Below are 27,442 nucleotides of genomic sequence, written 5' to 3'. Positions count from 1 at the left end.
ATTAGGTTTTCACTTTCTCACTCTTGCAGAAGAACCCTCTATGATGGACTAAAGAAATAAAGGGATTATGACACCACAAGAAACTGAAACCTGAGCAATTGAGAGAGTCTGTTTAAAACTCTTGCTTGTTTATCTGTTGAATTCAAACTTCTGACAAATGTGAGAACAAGATAAAATCAAAGATTTTCTGTTAAAGAAATAACACCCCTGTCTCTTCAGTTGGGGCTGAAAAAAGTTCCCACTCCATTTCTGGAGTCTCCAGCCAAAACAACCCCTAGGAAAATAGTTTTAAAACGTTTAGGTTAAAAAATAAATATCCGGGCCTTTATGGAGGGGGTGGTGTATATAGAAGCAGAAAAGTTACATACATGGTACCCGGTACCTTTTTTTTTTAATCAGATACCTCATATGATAACAAATTAGTGGTAGTGCCAGGTGTTGGATTGACAGTGCAGGGTGCTCCAGTGTTCAGTCTGAGCACAGAACTGGTAATCACAGCCAACAGCAGTGAAAGCCTTCACCACCCTGAGATACCACTGTACTTTGCCCATCTCCTGCAGCAACCACCTCTACGCTTGAGGAAGTAATGCAGTCTGCATGCTTGCTTACCTCTTGGCCTCTCCATTAGTTGTCACCTAAAAATCATTATTATTTGTAAACTACCAACATAGCTAGTTATGAACAAACAATGATGTAGAGAGGAAAGGTTTTATATTCATTACCAAACCCTGTGCCATACAATCCTTCTATTTTCTTAGTTTCAAAATAAGTGACACTTATATGCAAATTGATAGCGTTGCCTCTCACAGCGACTGTAACTCTTCCAGATGTATAAAGTATTATAGAAAAATGCTGTAATTTGGCTGCAACTAGATGGACACTTATTAAATATGCCCTGATTGAAAAAACAAACTTGTGAGTATGTACGTGCGTGCACACACAAAAGGGGAAAAGCTTTTAAAAATGTTCTGTGTAGCATCCCTTCCTCATTGTACTACCCTTGTCCCTTTTCCACATTTTTGTTAGTTTAAGTTGCAAGCTCTTTTTGGCCATTCTTCTTACATGTCTGTAAAGCACCTAGCATTTTGGACATTAAATATATTGTTGTTTTTTTATAAGTATACTATTTCATTTTATTTTAAAATATTGTGTTTAAACTTTTAAGTGATGCTTTCTTCTGTGTGACCACTACATTCCATTAGTTTCCTTTTATAAAATATTAACACTAATACCATATGGCCAGACTGTGGCCTAATTTGCATGGTGGTAAACTCACAGAAAGGACAGCAGCCTCCGTTGGGAGGTTGGTATTTCCACCCTTTTGGGAGAGGGCAGGACAGGGTAGAATGGGAGTGGAGCTGCCATCACCCAACTGAAAAGCTCTTGTTAGTGTAGCGACGTTGATGTGCTGGGAGAAGTAAACTGTACCATGTAGAGGATTTGCACAGGGAACCCCAGCACAGCTGCAGCACTGCAGGTATGCCGCTCTGGCACTTCACTGTAGACACTACAGCAAAGGGAAGGATCCTCACGTCACTGTAGTTAATCCATCTCCCCAAGAAGCAACAGCTAGGCCGATGGAAGAATTCTTCCATTAACCTAATGCTGGCTACACTGAGGGTTAGGTTAGCTACATCTCTGTGTGGATTTTTCACACCATTGAGAGACGCAACTATGCCAATGTAATTTTTTCAGTGTAGATCAGGCTTAAGTCTTCAGCCTTCTGGTTTGATTTAGGGGCAGGGCAATAACATACTGCCCAAAGCTTGTAGGTGCAGGGCAAAGCCCTGTGTAGCACTATAAAATAATAGAAAATATCTGTGGTGTGGCTAAGTTGGAGTTGGTGTGGAAGCTGTAACTTTAACTTCTTGATTCTTGTGAGTGTAACAGTATTTTTTTCCATTTAAAAAGATTGTCATGCTTCTGACCCATAGCAGATTATGAATCATATGGTTCTTATTGACTTGTCTTTGCGACTAAATTTGTTCAGTACTCGCAAGGTGACTGATACAGTATTTGACCTTGTTGCATACATTACGAAAGGAAATGTAGCAGGGGGAGCATATGCATTTTGGATACTGTAAATTGATTAAAATAATCAGGCATAATCCTCACCTGGGTAAAAAGAAACGAGACTGTCAATCCCTGATGTCTCACAAGCATTACTGAATTTTTCCCATAAGGAGGAGTTCTCCTACCCCAGTCACTTACTGTTGATTTTGAGGCAATACAACCATCAGTACAGATTGCATGCACATGAAGGTAAATTTTAGCATGTTAAATTTTTCTGTCCTGTGAAGTCAGGTCCATCAGATATTTTTATTATATTCCATGTGTGCTGGGAGTAAGCTTTTTTGCTAAGTGTTATTAAAATGAGCTGAATCAGGACTATATTTGCGACATGACTTCAGTCCTGGCAAGTGTAAAGTTACAAAAATGGATTGGTTCTTGGAAGATGGAAAACTTCTGATGTCTTTTTAGTTGTTTTTAAATGGTGCAGTGACTGCTTCTTATAAAACATCTTTTGCCATCCTATAAATAAGGTCAATGATATAATTGGGGATGTCCATGTGATATAGGCAGAATTGCTCTTAGCTAAGGGGCATACAAATATGCATGTGAAAAGTACTTTAGTTCACTGATGTTTTGAAGTCCAAGCCTGTACAAAAAACAGTTTACTTGTCTTTTGTCCCCATCTTATCTATAGTTTTGTACAACTGTGTTTAAAATTAGACTTAGAGAAAAGCCCAGCTTTTCTGTGACAGATTATTTACATACTGTTCTTAAAGTGTGGTTCTGCTCTGAAAAGTATCTGTCTCTATATGTAACGGATGTTTTTCTTGTGTGAATTCAAAGTCTTATCTGTTCACATTAGTGGCAAAAATGTACCTCTTCTGCTTTTTATTCCTGTTTCTTTTTAACAGTGTTTGGCTTTGTGGTAGTGATCTGAGAATGCTATTCCATCATGTGCATCACAAACACAAATGCCAGTGCATTTGTGGAAATCTTATTCACAAAAGGCATAATTTCATAGGTGTAAATGAGATCCTAATTTGACCTACATAGCTCCTGATTTGGTGGTGGTGGTGCCTGAAAGAAGAAGAAATCCTTGTGTGACTTTTCAGCCCTTCATGCTTAGCGTTACTCTCAAGTCAGAAAAAAGCATCTGTTACTTGTAAACTGAGCCCTTTGGGTTTGGAAATTTGTTGAGGTGATATACATGGAGCCACAGTACTGTCTGTGAATAGTAAGGGGACCAATGAGAGCAGACAATCATTGCTAATTTTATGGATTGAGCAAATGTAAATGGAGTAACCTAAACAGGAAATGTCTCCGGGGCAGCTTGTCCTAGTAGCATTAAAGGAGGAGGAAGGTAGCTATGCCTATCCTGGGTCCTCGCAGTCCTCCCACCACTGCCAAAGGCTCAAATTTTTTCTAAGATATAACTGACCCATTTAAACCAAAGCTCCTGAGAGCCCACCTTATTCCAGGGCCTTTATTTGCTCAAAAAAACTGGTTACACTACTACTCAGAGAACACCACCAAGTCTCAGAAGTGCCTGGGAATCTCTGCAGATCAGCCCTGTCCGCCTTTGAGGGAGAGCTGATTCTAATTCTAATTCATAGGCAAGTGCTGAGCATTACCCTTGGACCCTACCATAAGCATCACATAACGAGGCTTGGCAAAACTGGATTTTGATTTATTTTTATTTATTTATTTATTTGTAATTTTGATGGATATCATTGTCTATTTTTAGGCTTTTTTTTTTCACTTTTTAATTTCAAGTTTCAGGAAATTGAGGTGGTCAGACAATTATTTAGTGCTTATAGATGACAAGATTCAAAAAGTTAGCTTTATAATTCTTAAAACACCAATTGTCAACATCGCGTGTCAAAATATATAAAGTAAATATCTTTAAATCTAACTCTGTTCTTAAGTATAACTTTTCAGCCTAGCTGTAAACTTTCATTATTGATGGAAATATGTTTTTGTGAGTTTGTGCATGTATGGTGAAATGGAGTTTACTGACATTTCATGATAAAAATAGCTAATCCTTCCAAGCCATAAAGAAGAGGTGGGATGGGGTGGTGGTGGAGGAGTCTATGTCCCAGTTGCCAAGACCTACTGCCCAAAGTTGCGATCCTTTGAAAAACCACCATGGCCTGCTTCTGAATACTTAAACAGAGGTGTAAAGTCGGCGTGTCTTTAGGTAACTCCATTTGCAACATTTCAGACCAGCAAAGCCAAGTGAGATTGAGCAGAACCATATGGTTCACTGTCCAAAAAAAAAAAAAAAAAAAGATCCTACAGCAAGGCAAAACAAGAGTTCAGAGTCCTGATGAATTAAGGGTGTCATGTACTGGTATTGGTAAAGCAAATCTACAACAGAACAGGAAGTAGGATGAGATTTGGGGGCATTCTGTAACAAAGCTGAAAAGCAGCCAGTTTCTGTCCTGTAAACTCTTTTTGTATGTACAGCCTGCTGGGGGCATCAGGCCTTACCTTACAAAAGTGCCTGGCTGTGAGGGTCAGTGCATCTTTACAAAGTCTCACCTGAGAAGATAAAATCTTCTTGGTAGCTGCAGTTCTTCTGTTACTGACTTTTTTTTTTTTTTTCTGCCGACTGTCAACTTTTTTATGGTGGCCCAGAACAAATCCAGGTCAGAAACTAGACTCAAGTGACATTAAATCATTGTTACTTATCTTTGTTGACAGCCTTAAGAGATGTGCGATATGGTGGCTCCTTCCTGGGTTGCCGTGCTGCAGCAGGCCATGGCACGACCAGTGCATGTGTCTGTTTCCCCTTTTGTTCTGGAGTCCCTAATAACTCCATGCTAGCTTTCCAAGTATAAATAACTCTTTTTTTCAGGGTTAATTTGTTACAAAAGTCCCACAACCATTATCTAGAATTCCGCAGCACAAACCAAACAGTACATTCATTCAAATTCTGACAGTCCAGTACACACCAGTACAGCTCGAACGTCTCTCTGCAGTCTGGCACTCCAGTACAACTCCAGCATCTCTTGTCCCAGACCCTTTAGCTGGCATGCTTTTCTTCCCCATTTTCTTCCCAGAAATGGTTCCAGCTCCTGCCTGGAAGCATCTGTGGGCTCACCCCTCCATCGTTCCTCAGCTTCTGCTCTCCAGCTCAAGAGGCAGTAGGCGTCTCCCTCTGCTGCTCTCAGCCTTTGGCTCTCTGGCCTAGAGAGGTCTGTAGGTGACCCCCAACCTCCCCTCCACCAGACTGCCTTCTGCTTTCACCAGCCTGATCTTGCTCCACTGCTTACCAGGGAACTCTTTCCGCCCCCTCTGTCATGGGCATCACTTCCTTGAAGCTCTGCTCTTCAACCTCTGTCATTCTCTCTCCAGACTCTGTGTTCTGATCTCTCCTGTGTAACTCCCAAGGCAGCCCAATCCTCCACATTACACCAAACTAGGGTGAAGGTGGACTGGAACAGGAGAGCTGGGCCCAATTCCATTTAAGGGGCCCACTACCCTCTTACCAGGGATATTTAGAAATATTATCTTACCTCAGTCACAGACCTTAAACTTACAGGTCTACTGCATTGGCATATTGACTGAGAGATTGTGCCATCCCTTACTTTGGTTGGCTGTTATGAAGTCTATGCAACTGTTGCCTTATTTCATCGTCACTTATCATGTGTGGGTATAACTGTTTTGTATACTACATAATAAAAGTACTAAATACTAATGGTAAATTAAAGATATTAATGTGCAGAAAGTCCTGGATTTGGGGGAATTAATAAAATTATTAATGCAGTTTGCTTTCAAGTCTTATTAATTGTTGAAAAGCTTAATAATTACGTAAATGTAAATCCTTAGCTATAATATTAATATTTCTAACTATCTTGCTGATTACACTGGGACATAGCTTTCTTTTATTTAAAGCTTCTAGTATACTGAATTAAGAAATAATTTAAAAGGTCGTGAGTAAGGTACAAATTTTTTTTTCCTCCCTGTCTTCTCTTCCCCCATTTCTTCTCCCCCCCATGCTAGTATAACCATATTATTCTGTCACTTCAAGTTCTTCCTATTCCTCAACCCCAGTTTCTTCAAGAAATGCATGGTATCTACCAGGGTATTTTAGCTGAAGAAAGGAGGAAATCTGAATTCTGTCAGACACTCTGTGACCTTGAGCAATTTGTTTAACCTCTGTGTCTTAGTTTCACCACCTTAAAAACAGAAATGATGCCTACCTACCTCACAGCAGTGTTGAGCTTAATTAATCTTTAACATGTGTGAGATGCTTTGAAATCCTTCAGGGGAATGCTTTAATGTAAATTCACTATTTAACTAAATTTTGCGGGTATGTAACTTTCTCTAAATATCTCAGTTTAAAAAAATGAGGAGGAGTCCTTGTGGCACCTTAGAGACTAACAAATTTATTTGGGCATAAGCTTTCGTGGGCTAGAAGAAACCTGTCAGTTTAAAAAGAGACTTGTAAACTAATCCAGTAGATTTGCATATATTCTTGTATCTAGCTGTCTATTTAATCAAGTATTCTGGTCTAGGGAATAGAGGAAAATGTTTTGAATCTTCTACAAATAAAGCAAACCAGCACCCTCCCCTCCCCCCATTCAAATAAATAAACCTGGGAGGTGGGGGGGGGGGGGGGAGAGAAACTTGAGGAATCATTCTGTATTTTCAGTAGACTGCTCCCGAGTGACTTCTAAATAATCTAAATTATTAGATTTCAACTTCATCTGTAGTTGGATATTCCATTTATTCAAATTCTTACTTCCAGTTGAACAAGTTAAGTATTTTCACACACTGTTACCCAACCAGTGCCAGTAAAATGTCTAAATATTTGTGAAAGATACATGCAGTGGCATTTTATATACTGCTGATTTGTCTTGGGAAAACCCTGCTTAAAGCAGATGAAAGGGAAAATTATAGTATTTTTGTAGTTTCTACTTAATCTTCTTGGGCTGAAGATCTGAAGTGTGACTGAAATTGACAATTTTAAATCTCTAACACTAATTTCACTGGCCCCATGCTGTGTTTAGAATGGCAAATCTTGGACTTGCATCAGTGCCTTGTCTACACACTTTAATTTTTAACTGAGTTTGAACCAGTTACTGAAATGCTTAGCGCCAGGCATGGCTTGGGTCCCTACTCAACATGGTTAATACTCAACTAGTAATGGTGACCACTAATCATGTCACCCTTGCCGGTGGCCTAGGCTGCAATAGGGCTATCTTCCTGTAACTTGGTCGTAACACTGTAGTTTTGTAATATCAACACATCTCTTTTCTCTCCGCCTTCCCACCCCCACCTTTGCCTGTTTGATCTGGTCTTTGTGCAGTACGACATCCCAGTGTTCGTTGCTCCGTCTACTGCTGGTGTTGTTGTGTGCATGTCCACTAGGCACGGTCTCCCCATTGGGGCATTGTAGGATAGATGCAGTTAGGCAATGTGGTTGGTGTGGTTTTCAGAACATGGCTGATGTGTGCTTGTGATGTTATAAAAAATCAAAGTAGAAACTGCTGATCTGCGGACAGAACTCGGTAACTGTGTCAGCTGAGCGTCGTCATCTGGCTACAGAAATGTAGTTGTAATTATTATAACAGATGAGCTATGTGTCATAAATATGGTCCTCTGAAATAAGGTCTCACATTGTTTTTATGTACTTACATGTTGTGGGCCTTTTAAAGATTCTCTGGTTTATTTGGGCTGTTTCCCATCATTCTCCATGTGCAAAGCTGTGCTGAAGTCTCTCAGATGGCATAGAGCCAGTATGATTTGACTCCACTCCATTGCCGGCCTCAGGCATGAGGGGTAGAGCTGGAGGAAAAAGTATGGCCAGACTTTCTTACAGCCAGCTGAGCTTTCGCTGCTGGACCATTGGCAGCTGGCATAAATCTAGATTCACTCAGGTTCTTTTAACTCCGTGGTCTCCAACCTTTTTTATGCACAAGATCGCTTCTTGAATTTACATGCAACCCAGGATCTACCCCACGGCCCTGCCCCGCTCACTCCATTCCCCCCGCCTCTGTCACTTTCACTGGGCTGGGGCAGGGGGTGGGGTGCAGGCTCTGGACTGGGGCCAAGTGGTTCAGAGTGTGGGTGGGGGCTCCGGGCTGAGCCTGGGGCAGGGGGTTGGGGTGCAGGAGGAAGTATGGGGTGCTGGCTCCTGCCATACAGCACTTACCTCTTGTGTCTCCCGGGCAGCAGTGCAGTGAGGCTAAGGCAGGCTCCCTGCCTACGCCGCTCCCAGAAGCAGCTATCCTGCCCCTGGGGGGGGATACATGGCTCCGCGCGCTGCCCCTCCCTGCAGGCAATGCCCCGCAGTTCCCATTGGCCACAGTTCCCCGTTCTCAGCCAATGGGAGCTGCGGGGGTGATGCTTGCAGGGAGGGGCAGTGCATGGACACCCCCCCTCCCCCCGGCTTGCAGGGGCATGCTGACGGTTTCTGGGTTGCGGTACAGGACATGGGCAGGTAGGGAGCCTGCCTTAGTTCTGCTGCACCACCGGACTTTTAGTGACCGGAGATTGCAATTGACTGTCGGAGGCTTCAGGATCGACTAGTCAATTGCCATCTACGGGTTGGTGACCACTGTTCTGCTAGGGATCAGTGCAGTGCATGGATATCCTCAGTCTTGGCAGAGAACAAAGGTGGCTTTAAGTCACCTTTTGCACTCCATAGTCTTGGTTTTGCCAAGTGTTTCTCTGCCACAGGTCAGGATCTGATCCAAGATGTCTTATTGCATTGCAGATTGTGCAGAGAGCAGTCATGCTTGCTTGAAGTCTGAACTGGAGATTCCTCTGTTCTAAAGGCAGAAAACTATCTCCTGGTTGATTTCTTGGATCCTTTCTTTAATTCTGTAAAACTTCTATTTCCATAAGCAGTTTTAAATACCTCCTTCCTTGTTCAAGAAGCACTATTATCAACTACGTCAGTGTAGTTTTAATGTGGTATTCTAACTGGTGCTGCAGATTTGTGCAATTGTTACAAAAATATATTTTAAAACTTTTTCCTAGTCCATGCAAAATAATGTGCTGTATGACCAGGAGAGTCTGTGATTTAGAATTTAAAACCTTTCTGACCCACAAGATAATCTGTGCTTCGGGTGGGGCTGGAACTATATTGATGTCTCATTCTCACCTAGATACTCACTGTCCATTTTAGTAAGAAGGGTGAATGATGGGATTAGTTGGAGAACAGTAAATTCAGAGTAGAGCTTGATGCCTTCTTAACAGTTGCACCTTGTGTAGATGTGAGCCATAATGGTAGACTAAATCCATATAGCTGTGGGCCACATTCTGATCCCCTTTGCCATCAGCGGTGGAACTCCTGGTTTGACTGTAGCTGAACCAGTATTTGGCCATGTAATTATGGGGAGACTTTCTCCCAACTTTATCAGCAAAATTCCAGACTGAATTCTGCAATTCTCTTTTTGGCTCACATATTCTGTTAAACAAGTCAGACTAGTTTTCAGTTACATCTTTAATGGAGAGTAGCTTTAATCAGCCAGTAGCTTTGTGCTGCAAGATACTGAGGACTAGGGATGCTGGGAAGAAAAACCGAAATCGACTGCTAAAATTGCATTAGGCTGTCTTAATGCAGCACTCATGACTGGGGGTGGAAAAAGGGTGAGGCTTGGGTAATTTTTTGCACATGAGATGTCAATTACTAGGAAAAATGCATTTTGTAAACCAGACAAGCTTGTCCTGTTTCCTGTCATCACTAAACAGTGCCCTGCTCCCTGAGTTCATGGAAATGACTTTCATTATAAAAAGAGTGTATTCTTGTCTTTAAAATTGACTGACTGAGACTTTGCTTCTGCAAGGTTATTTTATGGGTATGAAAGTGCTGGAATTAATGTGTCTCTTCATAGCCTGACTAGGTGGGGGCAAGGGGGTACCAACCTCAGTTGACATATAGGACAGAAAAAATTGGAGGCAACCTAGAAACCACTCTAAATCATGCTGTGTTAATTGGCCTCTGGCTTTTATTACCGGCGTATTCAGAATGTAGCGTATTGATGAAATTACTAGGACTGTGTTGGATTTCTTGAATATATCTAAGTAAAGCACCAAATGACTTTATTCACTGTCCCTTAATATTCATGGCAGGGAGACGGAGGGGGATGAGGAGATGTTATAGAACAGCCCAAGGCAGCAGTATTACAACTGCTGTAAATCAGGAAGCTTTGTGCCCCCAAGTCTGAAAACTGGTTCCAGACTTTCCAGTGCTGTTATCTTCCTTCTTCTCCTTGCACACTTCCAAGATGTTGCTGTCCTGTGTCTTACCACCTGCCTAGTTCAGGGGGAATTGGTGGTGAAAGTAGCAAAACCAGGTGTTTCTGTGTAGCTTTCCTACCAGTTCCCCTGGGGAAGAGAAGCTAAGGTCCATCTGCTCCCAGGAAATAGACCATCTTAAAGTTCCATTGGGAATTGTTTTGTTTGTCTTTATCTTGAGTAGTTTAACAAATTTAAACTAGTTCTTGTTTTAAAACCAGTCTTTTTTTTTTAAGGTGTCAGTGTGTGGGTAGTTACCTTCCCACTCCCCTAATGAAAATAAGTTTATTTTATTTCATCACACTTTTTCCTGTATGTGCCAAACCCGCTATAAACCACTGCAGCTTGACAAACCTGTTAAGATTTAAAAAGTCTGGGGGCAGTTGCCTCACCAACTGTGGGTTAAATCCCTGATTAACTTGTATCTGAAGATTTCTTGATTTAAATATATGGTGTATAGTCAACCTCGTTAGTGCTAAAAGGAAAATTTTACACAACTTATACCCCAGGCATTGCCATTACAACTCAAGGAAGCATTTGGCCTTTTTGTATTGCATGGAATCTTTGTGGGCTTTCCTGATGTGCTGACTTTCTCATCTTACATAAAAAATATGAGCTCTTGGCTTATACATAGGCATATTGTATCGAAAGGGATGCTGCCAAGATAGTAGGCCTACAATTAGATGTACCCATTCTTTGTTTTTTCCTGCGTATGTACTTGGGGGTTGGATGCTTTTCCATGCCCACCCTGCTCTCATATACTGTTGCTGGATTGGCAGCTCTGGGTACTGAAGTGTTCTTTTCATAAAGCGTACATAATGAAGACAGTAGTAGTAAAAACTTTCCCCGGCTGCTTACTAAAGAGCTGTAATTCATTCAGTTCTTGGTTTTTTTTTTCCTTGGGTTCATTTTTTTAATGAAGTTTTTCACACTGCATTAACACCTTTCTGCTTTACTGTGTCAAAACACGGTTCTTGGGAGAAAGGTTTTTGTTTGTTGGGCCTAAACATGTCCACTCCACACTTGCCTTTCAATAGAGTATTGTTTGTGGTGTCAATATCTGCCCACTGGAAACTAGACTGAAATTAAACTTGCTTCCCAAAGGCTTCTAAAAAGATTTCAATCTTTGGATATCGGACTAAATGATCACAGTGGTACCTTCTGGCTGTATTTATGAAAACTGGACTGAACACTACAAGAAGAACTTCTAACCTATACCAATCTCTTGACCCATCCAGGGTTCATGTGTATTGTAACTTACAAAAATCCTGCTAGCTAAGGATAGAGCTAGAATAAATTTACCTCTCTAACTTAGTGTAACACTATTGACCAGTTGCCTGGTAGGGTTTTTAAACATCCCCTGAATTGTACAGTAGCGATCAGTTTCAGAACTGTGATAATGGACTAGATGGATTTTTTTTTTTTAATTGTGTGGTCTTTTTTTTTTGTTTTGTGTGTGTGTGCTCCTAATTGTGAGCAACAAACCATTTTGACCCTAGGTGGGGGTTGTCCGGAATTTTTACATACAGCCCTTGTTTTGTAGGGACTAAGTTTTCCCTCCCCGGCCCCCTCATGTTCTCTATCCCCCTTCCAATCACCAAAATATTCAGGAGGAAGCTTTAAAACTATGGTACAATATATATATCTTTGAAAGTCATGCCTGTGGCATTTGGAACTAAATATAGTGAAAGTGCCGACTTTGTTCAGAGTAACTTACATATGATGGCCTCTGCTTAAACCTTCATTCACTTTTAATCTTCTATTGCAGTTACAAGAAAAGGAGTACTTGTGGCACCTTAGAGACTAACAAATTTATTTGGGCATAAGCTTTCGTGAGCCACAGCTCACTTCATCGGATGGTACTCCTTTTCTTTTGGCGGATATAGAGTAACACAGCTGCTACTCTGAAACCTGTCATATTGCAGTTAGAAAATTCATCCTCCAGATGGCAGTAAGGTAATCCAAACTTGTAAACTTTCAAACATCTGTCAAATAGATGTAGGTATAGTAGAGTGCTTAAAAGCTAATATGTCCAAAATACATGCAGAAGTGTTTCACTCTGGAGACGAAATTATCAGTAAATGTATGAGCACCTTTTTTGGTTCTTATGTCCAAGATATCTTTCTATAGGTAGAATATCAGAAATTGGTTTGCTTTGAGAGTTTAATACCCAGTAAAACCTTATAAATAGTCTCTAACAGCCAATCAACCAACATCTTGATTAATTTCACAGGGTCACTTGCAAGAGTTACCAATTTAAATGATATTTTACATTTAAAGTAATTACTTAATACTTAGGTGTATTAGGACCCCCCCCCCACTTCCCCCCAAAAAAGACTTCAGAAATAACTATTGTGGTTAACTACCAATAAAGAGGATTTCTAGTACAGTATATTTCAGCTTAGTAGTTCATTATTCAACTCTTGAGTTAACATTCATTTTCAATAAACCTTGTCTATATGTTTTAGGACACCATGTTCTCAAGGGGATATTTAATGTGACTTGAGCCCCAAAGCTCTGTCTCTCAAACTTGCCAGCAGGTGGCATTTGTTAACAAATTATGCTGTTGGTTCAGGATTTTTTTTCTTAGAACTTTCTCTACATCTGTTCTATTTAACTTGATTTAAAACCATTAAGTTCTTTTTTTAGATCAGTAGTTTATATACTTAAATTGTTGTGTAGTTTAAATTCACTTTCAAACTTCTCAAAAGCTTATTTGTGTGTTAGAAAGTTTTTTTTTTTTTAAAGAAAACTTTGCACAATCAGTTTTTCCCAAAACATTTAAGAATTTTCTTTCTACCATCATAATATAGAAAGTAATCAGTCACTTTAACAATAATGAATATTGGAATGTATATATTCAAAACTAAACACATAAAATGCAATATAATGATTCACTAATTGAGGACTCTTAAAGTGAGAATCCCTTACTGAAACATTTTAAAAAGCATTAGCAGTTGAGTGATTGATTTTTTTTTTCTTTTTTTTTTTAAATTTTTGTGATTGGATAAACACCTTGCTATAATATTTATTTTAGTTTACATAATGCCTGGTAGACTGAGTGTATAATGCCCTGAATCTTTATTTTTCCAGTTCTTAATCACTAATAAAAGAAACATAAAAGAAGGCATCTTTCTTAAACTCACTTTAGCTAAATTTTTTGCAATTTTTCTTTAGTTCCTCAAAACACACTAAATTATGTATCATGTAGGAAGAGGTCTGGGTTTGATGACTTCATCATATTTTCTGCTGCCTAGATGGCTGCCCCAGACTGCACGGGGATAAATATGTTTTGGGGAGACAAGTAACTGACTGAGGGTATGCAAATATAGATTTTCCCCATTAAATATTCTCCCTGTCTTGGCCTTCTGAAAATGTGCCACTGGAATCAGACTAGTGATCACGTTGCAAATACTATTGTAACATTTCATCCCTCCTCTTCTCTCCCCCTCCCCCCGGACACATTAACTTAAAAGGAGGGTTTAGGTGCCTCTTCATTTTGCTAAATCAGAGCTGAGATACATTTTATGTAACAAGCTTAAAACTTGGCATGGGGCTTTGAGTTCTTCTTCGAGTGATTGCTCATGTTCCACAATGTGGGGGTTCGCCATGTGCACCGGTGCTGGAAGTTTTTCCCCTAGCAGTACCTGCGGGGGGAAGCGCGACCCCTGGAGCGGCACCTGCCTGGCACGATATAAGGGGGGCTGAGCTCCCCCCACCCTCAGATCCTCCTTGCCGCCAGTGAAGGTGCATTGGAACTGCTCTGCTCCAGCTTTGTTGCAGCTCGTCCCCAGAACTCTTCGTTTGTTCAGTAGTAACCTGTAGTCAGTGAGCTTATTCAGTTTAGTTTTAGTTGAGTTTAGTCATTGAGCCCAGGCTGGGGCATGCCCTGCGCCCCAGCCTTTAAGTCGTGCGGCTCTTGTAGGAGTTCTGTGCCAAGGGGCGACCCGCATGCGGATTGTCTGCGCTGCTTGGGAGAAACCCTTATCAGCAAAAAGTGCAAGATCTGCAAGTCTTTCAAGCCCCGGACTAAAAAAGAAAGGGACGTTAGGCTCTGGGTCATCCTGAAGGAGTTGGTGCTGGCCCTGACTCCTGCATACCGGCACCGCGGCATCGGTATGCAGAGACCCTCTGGTACCATCGTCTAGTCAGCACTGCTCCCCGTCCATGGGGCACACCAAGAGGACCAGAAAGATTCCCTCTTCACAAGGGCACCGAGGGAAGACTGGGACAGAGGCTAGGCCCATGTCAGGTAGTCCTCGATCCCCATCAGGCCCTAGGCCTCTGACTCACATTGAGCGGAGTAGCCTGGCCCCTTCGGAGCAGGCCTCTCCAGATGTCCGGGTGCCATCTACGCCCAAAGCTCTCCAGGCAGCCAGGGACCTCATGTCCGTGCCAGTACCCGGAGCTCCACCAATTTCGGCCCCACACTCCAGAGGCAAGCCTCCGCTGGGATCACCACAGTCGCCACTAGCCCGGTACCGGCCTCAGTCGAGGGAATGTTCCTGACACCGCTCACCACCCAGCGACCGTTCAGGGCTCAGTCAATGTGGATCGCCCTCGACGCCGGCCGGACTGTCTGGATGGGTGCCGTCCAACTGGGACTCCCGGCACCGCTCATCTTCGCGTAACGAATATTGACAGGACTATAGTGAATGTCGCCAATGGTCCTCGTCTGACTGAGGTATCTCCAGCGAGTCGCGGCACAATCGTTGACACCATTCCCACTAGGACTCCTGTTCCAAGTCTCCTCCAAGGCATCGTAGCCCCGGGTGTTGATCGCCGACGCGGGTCTGCCCATCGAGGATATTCATGGAGCAGCTAGTACCGTCGGTGCCGCTCCTCCGCGTCGAGATCGCGGTCCTGTGGCCAACATATATCCCGGCACTGCTGATGCTCCCGGTCCAGAGGCGGCAGCAGATCATGCGCCAGCCCGGCTTCCCCTCACAGCCTCCAGTCTAAGAGCCAAGCTAGCCAGTCCGAACAGCTGGCTCTGCCAGTGCCTCAGCAAGCGCAATGGCACCAGTGGGCACCATGCCCTCCAGCGCATCCCCCATCAGGGCTCTCTCGGTGGCTGGGGCCTTAGATGCCGCTGGTGCTTCCATCTTTAGATCACCAGAAAAAAGGTCGGTGGGACCTGTGTCCTCTGTACTGTGCCCGGAGTCCGACCAGGTGGTGAATCCTGCGGTGCTGGACGACACCCAAAGCACCGCACTGGCCTCGCCCCATCCGGAGGAGTTGATTGCGGCCCTGCCCCCCTCCGTCCTGCAGGAGGACTACCAGGCCCACCAAGACCTCCTAAAAAGGGTGGCAGCGAGCCTCCGCCTCCAGGCTGAGGAGATGGAAGAGCCCTCAAACTCCCTGTTCAATGTGCTGTCCCCTTCAGCAATGGGCTGGGTGGCCTTGCCACTCCATGAAGGGGTGGCAAGAATTTTGAATGCCCTGTGGCAAACTCCAGCCTCGTTGGCTCCCGTCTCTAAAAAGGCAGCACGCAAGTACTTTGTACCCACAAAGGGACACGAATATTTGTATATCCACCCACCGCCCATCTCTTTGGTGGTCGAGTCAGTCAACCACAGGGAGCAGCAGGGCAACCAGCCCCGACCCCCAAGGACAAAGACTCTCGGAGGCTGGATGCTTTTGGGAGAAAAGTTTATTCGTTGTCAAGCTTTCAGTTACGAGTAGCAAACCATCAGGCTCTCCTGGGTCGCTACAAGTTTAACCTCTGGGAGTCCCTCCCCAAGTTTGAGGACTGACTCTGGGAGCATAAGGAGTTTAAGGTGCTTGTGGGGGAAGGGGCGGCGGTCGCAAGGGCATCCCTGCAGGCTGCTTCAGATGCAACGGACACGGCCGCGGTGTCCATGAGGTGGGCGTCATGGCTTCTGCTCTATGGGCTCTCCCGCGAAGCGCAGTCGTCAATACAGGATCTCTTTCGACGGGAAGGCTGTTTTGCTGAGGAAACAGACACAAGGCTGCATGGCATGAAAGACTCCCGCACGACCCTCCAGACCTTGGGCCTCTATGTCCCTCCTCTGGCAAAACCCAAGTTCAAGCTGCAGCAGGCTCCCACCCAGGCTGCCCTCCCGAAGTATGAGGCCACCCACAAAAAGCAGCAGGACTATAGAAAGCACCCGCAACGGCAATACCAGCCTCCCCCCGAGCCTGGGTCTTCTAAGGTGAAGCAGGCAGGCAAAAGTCATTTTTGACAGGACACTCGGGGTACCACGCCAGTTCTCAGCAGGGACCTACCCCCAATAAAACTCCTCCAATCAGTTAGAGAGGGGGGGGGGTGTGTGTGTGTGTGTGTGTGTGCTTTCCTTCCGGAATGGTCGCGGCACACCTCGGACTGAAGGGTCCTCAATACCATCTCCCGAGGTTATACCCTTCAGTTTACCTCCTCCCTGCCCTCCCGCCCCCGTCCCTCCTGGGGAACCCCTCTCACGAGGCTCTGCTCAAGCAGGAGGTGGGCCAGCTCCTGGACCTAGGAGCTATCGAGGTGGTGCCCAAGGAGTTCCTGGGCAAGGGGTATTACTCCTGGTATTTCCTTATCCCGAAGGCCGAAGAGGGGCTCAGGTCCATCATGGGCCTGTGAGGCCTGAACCACTACATGGTGAAACTCAAGTTCTGCATGGTTTCCCTGGCCTCCATCGTCCCCTCCCTGGATCCCGGGGACTGGTACACTGCCCTCGATCTACAGTACGTGTACTTCCACATCCACATATTCGAGGGGCACAGACGCTTCCTCCGTTTCGTGGTGGGACAGAGTCACTACCAATTCATGGTCCTACCGTTTGGTCTGTCCACTGCCTCCAGGGTCTTTACAAAGTGTATGGCGGTGGTAGCGGCCTACCTCAGATGCCAGGGGGTCCAAATGTTCCCATATCTGGACGACTGGCTAGCCAAAGACGCCTCCCGGTCGCAGGTGAGGGATCATGTGGTGCTCCTCCTTTCCACATGTACTGCCCTGGGCCTGTTGATAAACAACGCTAAGTCCACATTCGTCCCAGTCCAACACATAGAGTTTATCGGGATGCTACTGGACGCAATGTCGGCTAGGGCCTCTCTCCCACCAGACAGGTTTGAGACCCTGAAAGGCTCATCGACTCGGTCTCAAGGTCCCGGTGATGACAGCCAGGGCTTACCTGCAACTGCTGGGTCACATGTCTGCGTGCACATATGTGGTCCGTCACGCCAACTCAGAATGAGGCCCTTCCAGCTCTGGCTGGCCTCGCAGTTCTCCCAGGCCATGGACAGAATGGACAAAGTCCTCACAGTGCCAAATGCAGTGATCACCTCGCTGCGGTGGTGGTCCGCCCCAAACAACATGCTCCAAGGGATCCCGTTCAGGGACAGGGCCCTGTCATCAGAGCTGGTGTCCGACGTGTCGGACCTGGGTTGGGGGGCCCATGTGGGGAACTTTCAAACCCAAGGCCTGTGGTCTCTACAAGACCTACCCCTTCATATAAACATCAAGGAACTCGGGGTGGTGCGACTGGCGTGTATGCCTTCTGCTCGCACCTGGAGGGCAAGGTAGTCCATGTCCTCACAGTCAACAGGGCCACCATGTTCTATATCAACAGGCAAGGTGGGGCCCAATCCTCTGCCCTCTGCCACAAAGCCCTCAGTCTGTAGGACTTCTGTATAGCCCACAATATCTATCTAAAAGCCTTCTACCTGCCGGGCGCCCAGAATGTGAGGGCGGATCACTTGCACAGGGATTTTTCCTCTCCGCACAAGTGGTCTCTTCACCCAGAAGTGGCTCACCAACTCTTCCGAAGGTGGGGTACTCTCCAGGTGGACCTATTTGCAAACTGGCAGAACCAACGATGCCCCCTGTTCTGCTCCTGGGGGGCCTACGGAGGGGCACTATCTCCGATGCCTTTACCCTGTCATGGTCAGGCCAGCTCCTCTATGCCTTTCCCCCATTGTCTCTGATCAGTAGGGCACTGGAGAAAATAAAGACGGACAAGGCCAGGGTCCTCCTCATTGCCCCAGTGTGGCCCAGGCAGCACTGGTACGGGACCCTCTCACGGCTGGCAGTAGCTCCACATGGCAGTGGCGCTCTCAGGACCAGGGCCGCCTCCTCCATCCCAACCCAGCAAAACTTCACCTCACCGTGTGGCTGCTAGGTGGCGAGGAAAGGACGTGCTCAGAACAGGTTCAGCGTGTCCTCCTCGAAAGTAGACTGCCCTCCACTCACCGCTCCTATGTGGTGAAGTGGTCTTGGTTTTCAAGGTGGGTGGCGGGCCAGGGTGTTTCCCCAACGGCCGTCCCAATCCAGCTTATCCTTGATTACCTCCTCCACCTGAGGGCCCAGGGACTGGCGCCCTCGTCAGTCAGGGTACACTTGGTGGCCATATCGGCCTTTCATCCCCCGGTGCAAGGGCACACGATGTTTTCCCATGCTATGACCGGCAAGTTCCTTAAGGGTTTGGACCGCATCTACCCATATTCCAAGCCCCTGGTTCCACAGTGGGACCTAAACCTGGTGCTGGCTCATCTCACAGGGGCCCTGTTTGAACCACTGGCCACATGCCTGGTCTCACCTCTTGTGGAAGGTGGCCTTCCTGGTAGCTATCATGTCAGCTAGGCAGCTCTCGGAGCTCAGGGCCTTAACCTCCGAACTGCCATCAACGTTTTTTCATAAGGACAAGGTCCCGCTCCGCCCACATCCCACATTCCTCCGGAAGGTGGTCTCCACCTACCACATGGGTCAGGACACTTTTCTGCCAGTCCTCTGCCCCAAGCCTCACGCGACTAGTGGGGAACGCCATCTCCACATGCTTGACGTTAGGCGAGCTCTGGCTTTCTACCTCGAGCAGACCAAGCCATTCAGAAAGTCTTGACAACTATTCGTTGCCTCGGCTGAGTGTGCGAAGGGTCAGTCGATTTCCACTCAGTGGCTTTCTAAGTGGATCACTTCATGCATCTGTTCCTGTTATGAGCTGGCAGGGGTTCACCTGCCACCCATTGTGAGGGCACACTCAACTCGGGCACAGGCCTCGTCGGCTGCCTTCGTGGCCCACATCCCCATCCAGGACGCTTGTAGGGCCGCCACGTGGTCTTCGGTTCACCTCGCACTATGCAATAGTCTCCCAGGCCAGGGATGACACCGACTTCGGCAGGGCTGTCCTCTGTCCTGGGAACTTGTGAACTCCTACCCACCTCCAACAGATATAGCTTGGAATCACCTATTGTGGAATACACATGAGCAATCACTCGAAGAAAAAAGGGTAATTGTCTTTTCCGTAACTGGTGTTTTTCGAGATGTGGTGTTCATGTCTATTCCACATCCCACCCTCCTTCCCCTTTGTTGGAGTTGTCTGGCAAGAAGGAACTGAGGGTGGGGGGAGTGCAGCCCTCCTTATACCATGCCAGGCAGGTGCCGCTCCAGGGGTCACGGGGTGGGCAGGGGCACTCCCCCCTACAGGTACTGCTAGGGGAAAAAATTCCGGCACCGGTCCATGTGGCGAGCACGCATACCTATTGTGGAATAGACCTGAGCAACACATCTCGAAGAACACCAGTTACGGAAAAGGTAACTGTCTTTTTCTCATTGTATCCCATAAGAAAATGACTCTTTAAAGCATTTGAACCAAATGTATAAATCAAACTTCAAATGTAACCCTCAATATTAATTTTGTATCAGTACTACTTTTAAGCTTAGGCATGTTTTGTGAGCTGCTGTTTCACTAACGTACTAGTTATGAATATTTATACACATGTCAGTATTTTGTCAGGCTTTCAGATGTTTGTCTGATCTGGCGCACACAGGATGAATAAACCAGTACACAATTTGTATTGCCTCTTAAAATAACTGTAGATAAATTTGAGTTAAGGAGTCTGGCTTAAACTAACTTCATCTGTGCATCACCACTTGCTGCTTAGATATTTCAGCATGTTGTGTTCCTTGGTAATATAGTCTAGGATTTAATTTAGGCTTATTAAAATCACATTTTGTTTGGCCCATCACAGGTGTACATACGCTTGTTGACAAAAACGTGTATGGTTTTAGAGTTGCCAAGCAAAAGTGCATAAAACTAAAGTGGGAAATATATCTAATTGGATCATTAAAATCTCTTCCTCTTCACCAACAGCTGCAGAAATACAAAGAATACTGCATCAACTTGGAACACCACAAGACACGCCTGAATTGCGGCAACAGCTGTAAGTACTTTACATGAAGATCTTTCATTTCACTGTATTGTAAATACTGCCTCAGTAGGTGACAGTGATTTTAGCAAAGTGCCCAGCCTTGTTGGGAGTGGGATGGTGGAAGTAGAACAGAAGTATTAAAGTTTAAACATGAAAAAATTAATCTGAGGTATTCTTGTAACCTATAGGATCTTGCCATGCTAACCTACCTAACTGGCAGTTCTCAGTACTTCTGCTGAACATATGCGTGTTTAAATGTAAACACAGACAACCTGACAGCACTGGAAGGTACTGATTTGGCTCTAGGGATTTAAAAACCTCCAGAGCATTCTTTTTGTAGAGCACTCAATGTGGCATAGTCTGGAGAGGGGGATGCTTTTGTGGGGTACTGCAAGAGGGAAAAGTGAGACTGTTAAACAATGCTAACCACAGTATCTAGTGAAATTACAAGGTGAACATATGCCGAAAATACTAGAAAAAGCAGAAGTGAAATAAGGCCAGTTGTCAGAAGTTACACTGCAGTTCAGCCCGCTGAATATGGGCTTTCATTCATGTCCCATTGAAGGAGACTACTAGCCACTCTGTTTCTCAATACAGAGGCTCATTCGACTTGGACCAAACTCTACTACTTTTGCTCTTTAATCCTAACACACACATGCACAGGCTGCATCTGCAAACTCCTTGAGTGAGAAAGCTGGCAGACTTCTCTGTGGCTGTTAATATAGCATGGTAGCCATTGAATGGCAGGAGGGAAGTGTACATTAGACCAGGCCTATTACATTCATTCTGGGCAGGACATATAATTACTCTGAGTTAGGAGTACAAAATTGGTGACATACAACCCTGGATCCACAATGGATTTCCTACTGATGACAGTGATTGGAAGTAAACTCTAACACTTGCACAGTAACTAATCTTTGAGTTTAGTAAAGTTCCTGTTGCACTTGGCATCATTCAGCATGGAGCGGGGAATAGGGGGCGGGAGGGGATGCTGCTGGGCATTCTAGTGCTGCTTCCTGGTTTTTTAGCCATTTGCACATATGATTGCAGTGATTTATATATTGAAAATTAAGGACATAATTGCATACCTACATTAGTTGAAAATCTGATCTTGGCTAGTGTGGTTTGATCAGATTATGCCAGTAGTCCCCAAACTCTTTACCTCGCGTGCCCCCCTCTCCTCCGGTATGTGCCCTGTGAGCCAGGGCCGGGAGCAGGGACGCATCCCTGGGAGGGAGGGGAAGTTAGGTGGCGGAGGCTGGGGCCCCAGCTGGAGGCGGGGCTGTGAGAGCTGGCCTGGGCCCCAGCTGTGCCCCTTCCCCTGAACATTCGTCCACACTCCTCCGTGGGATGTCCCGCACTTTGGGGATCTCTGACTTATGTAATGTTTTCTTTGGATTGAGGGTAAACTGGCTACAACTACATCTACAAAACCAAAGTTATTCTGGTACAGTGTGGGGGAAAATTGAACGTATACCAGAGGAGTGATGCTCTGCTCCCTGAAACTGGGGAAGCCATGCGCCTTTTGTTGTACAGATTTGCAATCTGGGAATACATTTGTGTCCCTGGCTGCTTCTAAATGTTCAGGAAGATGATGATGATGATATGGCAGATGTTTAAAATATCTGTTCTTTGGGATGGGTCTGGCATGCTTCATGTTTTTCTGTTTGAGTCATTCTGCAGAATCTAAGCTTTCTTTTTAAAAAAAAAAAAAAAAAAAATTGAGACTGTGAAGATCACTTTCCAGTCACTTTTGAATGGTTGACTTAAGCAGTGCTGTTTGCCTCAGTCTCCAGATAGACAACGCGTCTGTCACAATTTCAGTCTATGCTGCCATTTTACAGCGCTGCAACTTCCTTGCTCAGGAGTGTGAAAAAAACCCATCCCTGAGCGATGCAAGTTTCAGCGCTGTAATGTATAGGCAGTGCACCAGCGGTGGGAGCCACTCCTCTCGTGGGGGTGGTTTTTTTACAGTGCTGGGAGAGCTCTCTCCCAGCACTGGTGCCACAACTACACAGCCAGCACTTTAACATTGCCAGTGAAGACATACCCTGAGAGGTGGGAACTCCTGGCCTCTATTACCTCATTGAAATGTTTTGCCTCTAAAGCTTAATGAGGACACTTTGGTGTGCTTTTTATTAAAACAAACAAACACACAAATTAACCCTTTCATTGCTGATCATTTTGCAGATGAAATGGGGGAGGTGATTGAAGTTAAACCCCTGGGGGTGAGGAAGGGAAGGAAATAGAAAGGGAAAGTAAGGAGCGTCACAGGCATGGAAAAGGCAGTGAAGGAAAGGAGGATGAGGAAGGCAGAGTAACAAAGGGCATAAATAGCTGTGCTCCTAACGCTGAGTGTGTTTCTCCACTAAAAGATACTGAACAAGTAATACAAGTTTAGTTACCACATAAAACACATCCTCCCCTTATATTGGTACAAATCTCCGATTGACATCAGGAAGAAATTTGCTATAGATTGAGTGGGTGGCATGATCCTAAATTTACACCTGAGCCAAAGACCACAATTTAAAAAATGAAAGTTTGACTGCTAAGTTTCCTTTTTAGATAAATCAGGTTTTCCGGATCTTCTCTTTTTTAGCGTGTCTGAACTCTGCTATATGTATACTTCATTGTTCAGGGGCCACTGCAAAACCATCTTGATTCATTTCATTGAGGTTGCAACTTACTTTTTATTTTTCTACAAATAATTTTGCCTATAGATATTTCCCAAAATTGCTCTGGTATTTGTAACTTTTTCTGTACAATAGCCAGTGGCCCTCTTGTGGCCGATTCCACTGCTAGATCATTAATTTAACATCATTTCTTTCAGGGTCTGTGTCTCATCCAACACCCATACTATCAGTGATCAGTTCACAGATAGTATAGTGACTAATAGAAATGCCAATAAATAAATCTTTAGTAAGACACTTGGTAACTTTCTTCTAAAAATACTGCTCCTGAGCATCAGTGAAATTGTTCCAGCAAAATAATCCAGTGGCTATAATATAGACTGTGTTTGGTTTAGGCAGCAGAAGCAGCAGCATGCAAACCAGCTTGCCAAAGAAACTGACAAGAACATTAAAGAGTTTGGGGCTCTGCCTGCGACAAGCGAACAGGTATAAAAATGAAGAACATGGATCGTTTGGACATAATGTTGGCTGATGTAAAGTATCTGAATGGCTTTAGTTATGTAATGAGCAATAATATGAATACTAGACGTTGACAACATCCAAGTGAGGTCTGTGTTTAAAATGAATGTTCAGTGCTATGTAGAAGTCCCGTAATAGGCCTCAACTGCAGTAAAATGCACAACAGCTTTCTGTAAGCAATTGCTCCTACCATGTATCAGAACTAAAGCACTATGACAAGAATTGCTACCACATAGGGTAATTACTATTGCTGCTGATGGTGTGTTGTTGTGACCTGTAGGATTAAGAGATTTAAAATGAGTGAATATGGTCCACAGATTATAATTATTTAATCACTTCTCTCATTCATATTTGCTGCTTAAACTTTGCACATGGTACATAAATACCTCTGGACCTCCCCTTCCCTCCCCCCCCCCCCCCCCCCCCCCCCCCCCCCCCCCCCACACCCCCCGAAAAAAAAAATTGAAGTGCCTCTTTTGCTTGTCCCTGGAGTCTGAAAGTTTGTGGTAAGAAACTCAACCATGTTGTTTGACCAGACTCTTCCCTCCCACCCTTGCTCCTGACTCCAAGATGGAAAAGTGGAGGTGATTGACTAAGGGCAAGTTGTAGCTCTTTGCAAATTCAAAGGGAGGGTCAATGTGATCTATGTGGATGGGGAAATCTCGAGGAAATTCTCTCATGCCCTCCCAGTGTCCACTCTCAATAGGAGTAGATATTGGAAATTGATATTTTTGTGACACATGATTACAAGGTCGTTTCTCCTCTCAGGTACAGTTCAGGGCATACATTCAGCGCTTCTGTCTTATAAATAAATCAGTGAGTTTCCCCTACTCCCACTGATGCTCTGGGCTGTTTTTACACAGTTTAAATTTTACAATATCAAAATATTCAGCAATTGTACAGTACACCTACTTAATAGTTAATAAATAAGACAGAAGTTCTCACTAGTGGTTTACTGAAAGCTGTCTGGATGTGTGATGCTGGATCCTCCTTAATTCCAGCTTTTAAATACCAATAAGACAGTTGAAAATACATTGCATTCCTAATACTACTTTTTCACAACTGCTGTAATAGTGATAGGGTTGTTATGTGAACCCAAATGGGAGGTAGTCCATACAGTCTCAAATGGGAGGGAACATGCCCATGATACTCTCTATTTAAAGTGTGAGGCCCATACTAACAGGAAGAAGGCGGCGGGGGGGGACCCTTGAAATAACTTATTTGTAAAGCCTTGAACAAGAGCCAGCTTGTTTTATGTTGTTGTTAAAATCTGTCTCTTTCCTCCAATAGCGTCAAAGAAAAATACAGAAAGATCGTCTTGTGGGGGAGTTCAGTTCTGCACTAACCAACTTCCAGAGGGTCCAAAGGCAAGCTGCTGAGAAAGAAAAAGATCTTGTAGCCAGAGTAAGAGCCAGCTCTAGGGTATCTGTAAGTATCCAGAAATATATTATTATACTCAAACATTATTTACATAAAACCTGCCTCTTTTTATTAGCTTGAGAGCCGCATTCTTACAGGAATTGTGAGTATCGCAGGAGATGTAGAATGTGCACACAATGCCTGCATAGTTGTGTGGTGGGGTTTTTTTTACTTTGCCTCTGAACACAAGATATTAAATTTAAAACTTGCATTTCAGTTTAATGGTTTGATTAAGGAAAATATAGCTTCATAATAATTCCTGATTTAAAAGATTTACTTTGTCCTTGTGCCTACGTATGGTTTTACAAAGGTGTTCATAGGTGCTCCGCATAGTGCATATTCCCTGATCTTGCTGTGGGAATCATATAGGTAGATCTTTGTATGTCTGTAGTGTTCCCTAAAGCAACAGGGATTCTTTTTGGACATAAGGATCCATCTGCTAGACCCCTTTGCAGGATTGAGGCTGTAATGGGCTATGGAGCAGGAAACATTGAGTAAAGTAGTAGCTTTCATTTAGAGTGTCTTTACTTATGTCCGTCTTTAAATTGAACTTTAGTTAATTTTAGAAAACTAAACTTTTGACATTTGGGAATGCAAAATTATGCTCTGATTTTTATTTTATTTTATTTTTTTTTATTTTTTTTGTAGTATAGGCTCAATCCTGACCTTTGACTCAATGAATACAACAGCACTGTGTATTGGCATAAAATATATTGCAGGCTGCTACCAAGCTCAGTTTTCTCTCTTGCGCACACACACCAGCCCCACGCTGAGAACATAAGTGGCATTTTGTTTTAGAGCTAACTGAAGTTAAAGGCCCTTTAATCTTGTTTCATTGTGGGAATGTCGACAAACACTTTACTATGTGCCCTTTACTATGTGCAAATAAAATGGTAATTTTTGCTTTTCCTACAGGCTGGTCCTTCAGAAGATGGTTACAAAGAAGGAACACTTGTCTCTTGGGACAGGTAGGATGGCTGTGCATAAACCTTATAACTTGTCTTGTAAATTGATTGGTTAACTCCAATAATGGGGACTTACTTGAGATACACTGTGTACTGTAGTCCCCGGTTTTAAGAGAACTTGTGTGGTGAAACAACATTAAGATCACTTATCCAGTGCATTTAAATAACCTATTTGTTAAGGCATGCTATGTTTCTTTTGTTGTTGTTTTTTTTTTACCCCTCTAAAAGCTAATGATCACAAGCTGCTAGTATTCTACAGAAGTTGAAATTAGAACTGAAAATATCAATTTCAATAATATCTTCTTTATTCTTTTTTCTATTTTTTTTTTTAAATCTTTAAAGTTATTGCTTTAACACTGTCAGACTCAGTTTCTGGGTCTTCTGGCTTTTAATGTGTTCTGTTTGTTAACTGAAACAATGGAATTTGATCTCTCCCTCTCCCTGCAGAAGGAAATAGAAAACTAAAATTAGTTGCTGAAAAATGTAATACAATTCTATTACAATAGAGCCCAGAAGCTTCAACAAAGATAAGGGCCTAATTGTGATAGGCATTGTACCAAACTCTCCTTCCTCCTAACCCCCTCATATGTCAAAGCTGTTTAATAGCTTGCTTGTATAACTTTCTTTATTGAGGGCCTGAGGATTCAGGCCTTTCACATCAGCTCTACTTAGATTTTGCAAAGGTAAAAACATCATGTCTTGTTAATAGTGAATTTAATGTGTATTCTCTGTACTTTAATCTTTTTTAACATGAAGTGTATTTCAACTTTGTGTATAAGAGCAGTTCAGCCGGTCTGAATATTCTTCGGGGGTTTTTTGGGGTTGTTTGTGGTTTTGTACAGTCAACCTCAAGCACAAGTGCAAGATGAAGACATTACAGAAGATGATCTCCGTCTTATTGAGGAGAGAGAGTCCTCCATCAGGCAGCTTGAGGTAAGCAGCGCTGCTATGTGCAGCGTTAGAACAAACTTGAGAATACTTCCTAATGCAGCAGGTATTAACATTATTGGGAAGAATCCATCATTAAACATTAGAAAATTATTTTTTTAATGCAGAAATTGCTTTTACGCAGTAAGTAAAGAACTGCACACGGAATTCCCTACACAAAAACAACTTTTCGCTGTTCTATTAAGCAGTGCCATGGTCTACTAAGCTCTCTTGACTTCACTTGAGGAATAAGTAGTCACCCATATGTCTACCAATAAGATAGAACTTGGGTTTTCATGAAGATATCCTTAGAACTATGGGGTGGTGTTTTTTTGTTTTTGTTTCGTTTTTCCCCCAAAGACTTCTCCTCATCCTAAAGCATCTTTACAGACATGCAGTGTAGCCCAGTATTGCCATTCGTTCTTGTCCATGGCTTGTTCCTCCATTAAGTCCATCTTTTTTCAAAGGCAAATTTAAATAAAATGCAAAATGTCCCCTCTACAGAATTTTCCAGGTGTAGGTATTTTTCAGTTCTTCCTGGTATCCATTGCCTTTAATATCATT

General features: G+C 43.9%; 1 protein-coding gene across 4 annotated transcripts in view; it reads left to right on the top strand.

The window, feature by feature from the left end:
- STX7 (syntaxin 7) overlaps positions 1–27,442 on the top strand; it is a 47,298-nt gene that overhangs the window by 12,830 nt on the left and 7,026 nt on the right. For all 4 annotated transcript variants that reach the window (XM_037894815.2, XM_043542925.1, XM_043542924.1 and 1 more), the window contains 5 exons: positions 20,361–20,430; positions 23,444–23,534; positions 24,858–24,995; positions 25,902–25,954; positions 26,794–26,884. In XM_037894815.2, coding sequence (XP_037750743.1) covers positions 20,361–20,430; positions 23,444–23,534; positions 24,858–24,995; positions 25,902–25,954; positions 26,794–26,884 — 443 coding nt within the window. The remainder of the gene's footprint in view (positions 1–20,360; positions 20,431–23,443; positions 23,535–24,857; positions 24,996–25,901; positions 25,955–26,793; positions 26,885–27,442) is intronic.

Source organism: Chelonia mydas, chromosome 3, assembly GCF_015237465.2.
Source record: "Chelonia mydas isolate rCheMyd1 chromosome 3, rCheMyd1.pri.v2, whole genome shotgun sequence".
Taxonomy (NCBI): domain Eukaryota; kingdom Metazoa; phylum Chordata; order Testudines; family Cheloniidae; genus Chelonia; species Chelonia mydas.
The sequence above is the reverse complement of the archived record's forward strand: the minus strand, read 5'-3'. Positions and strand labels throughout refer to the sequence as shown.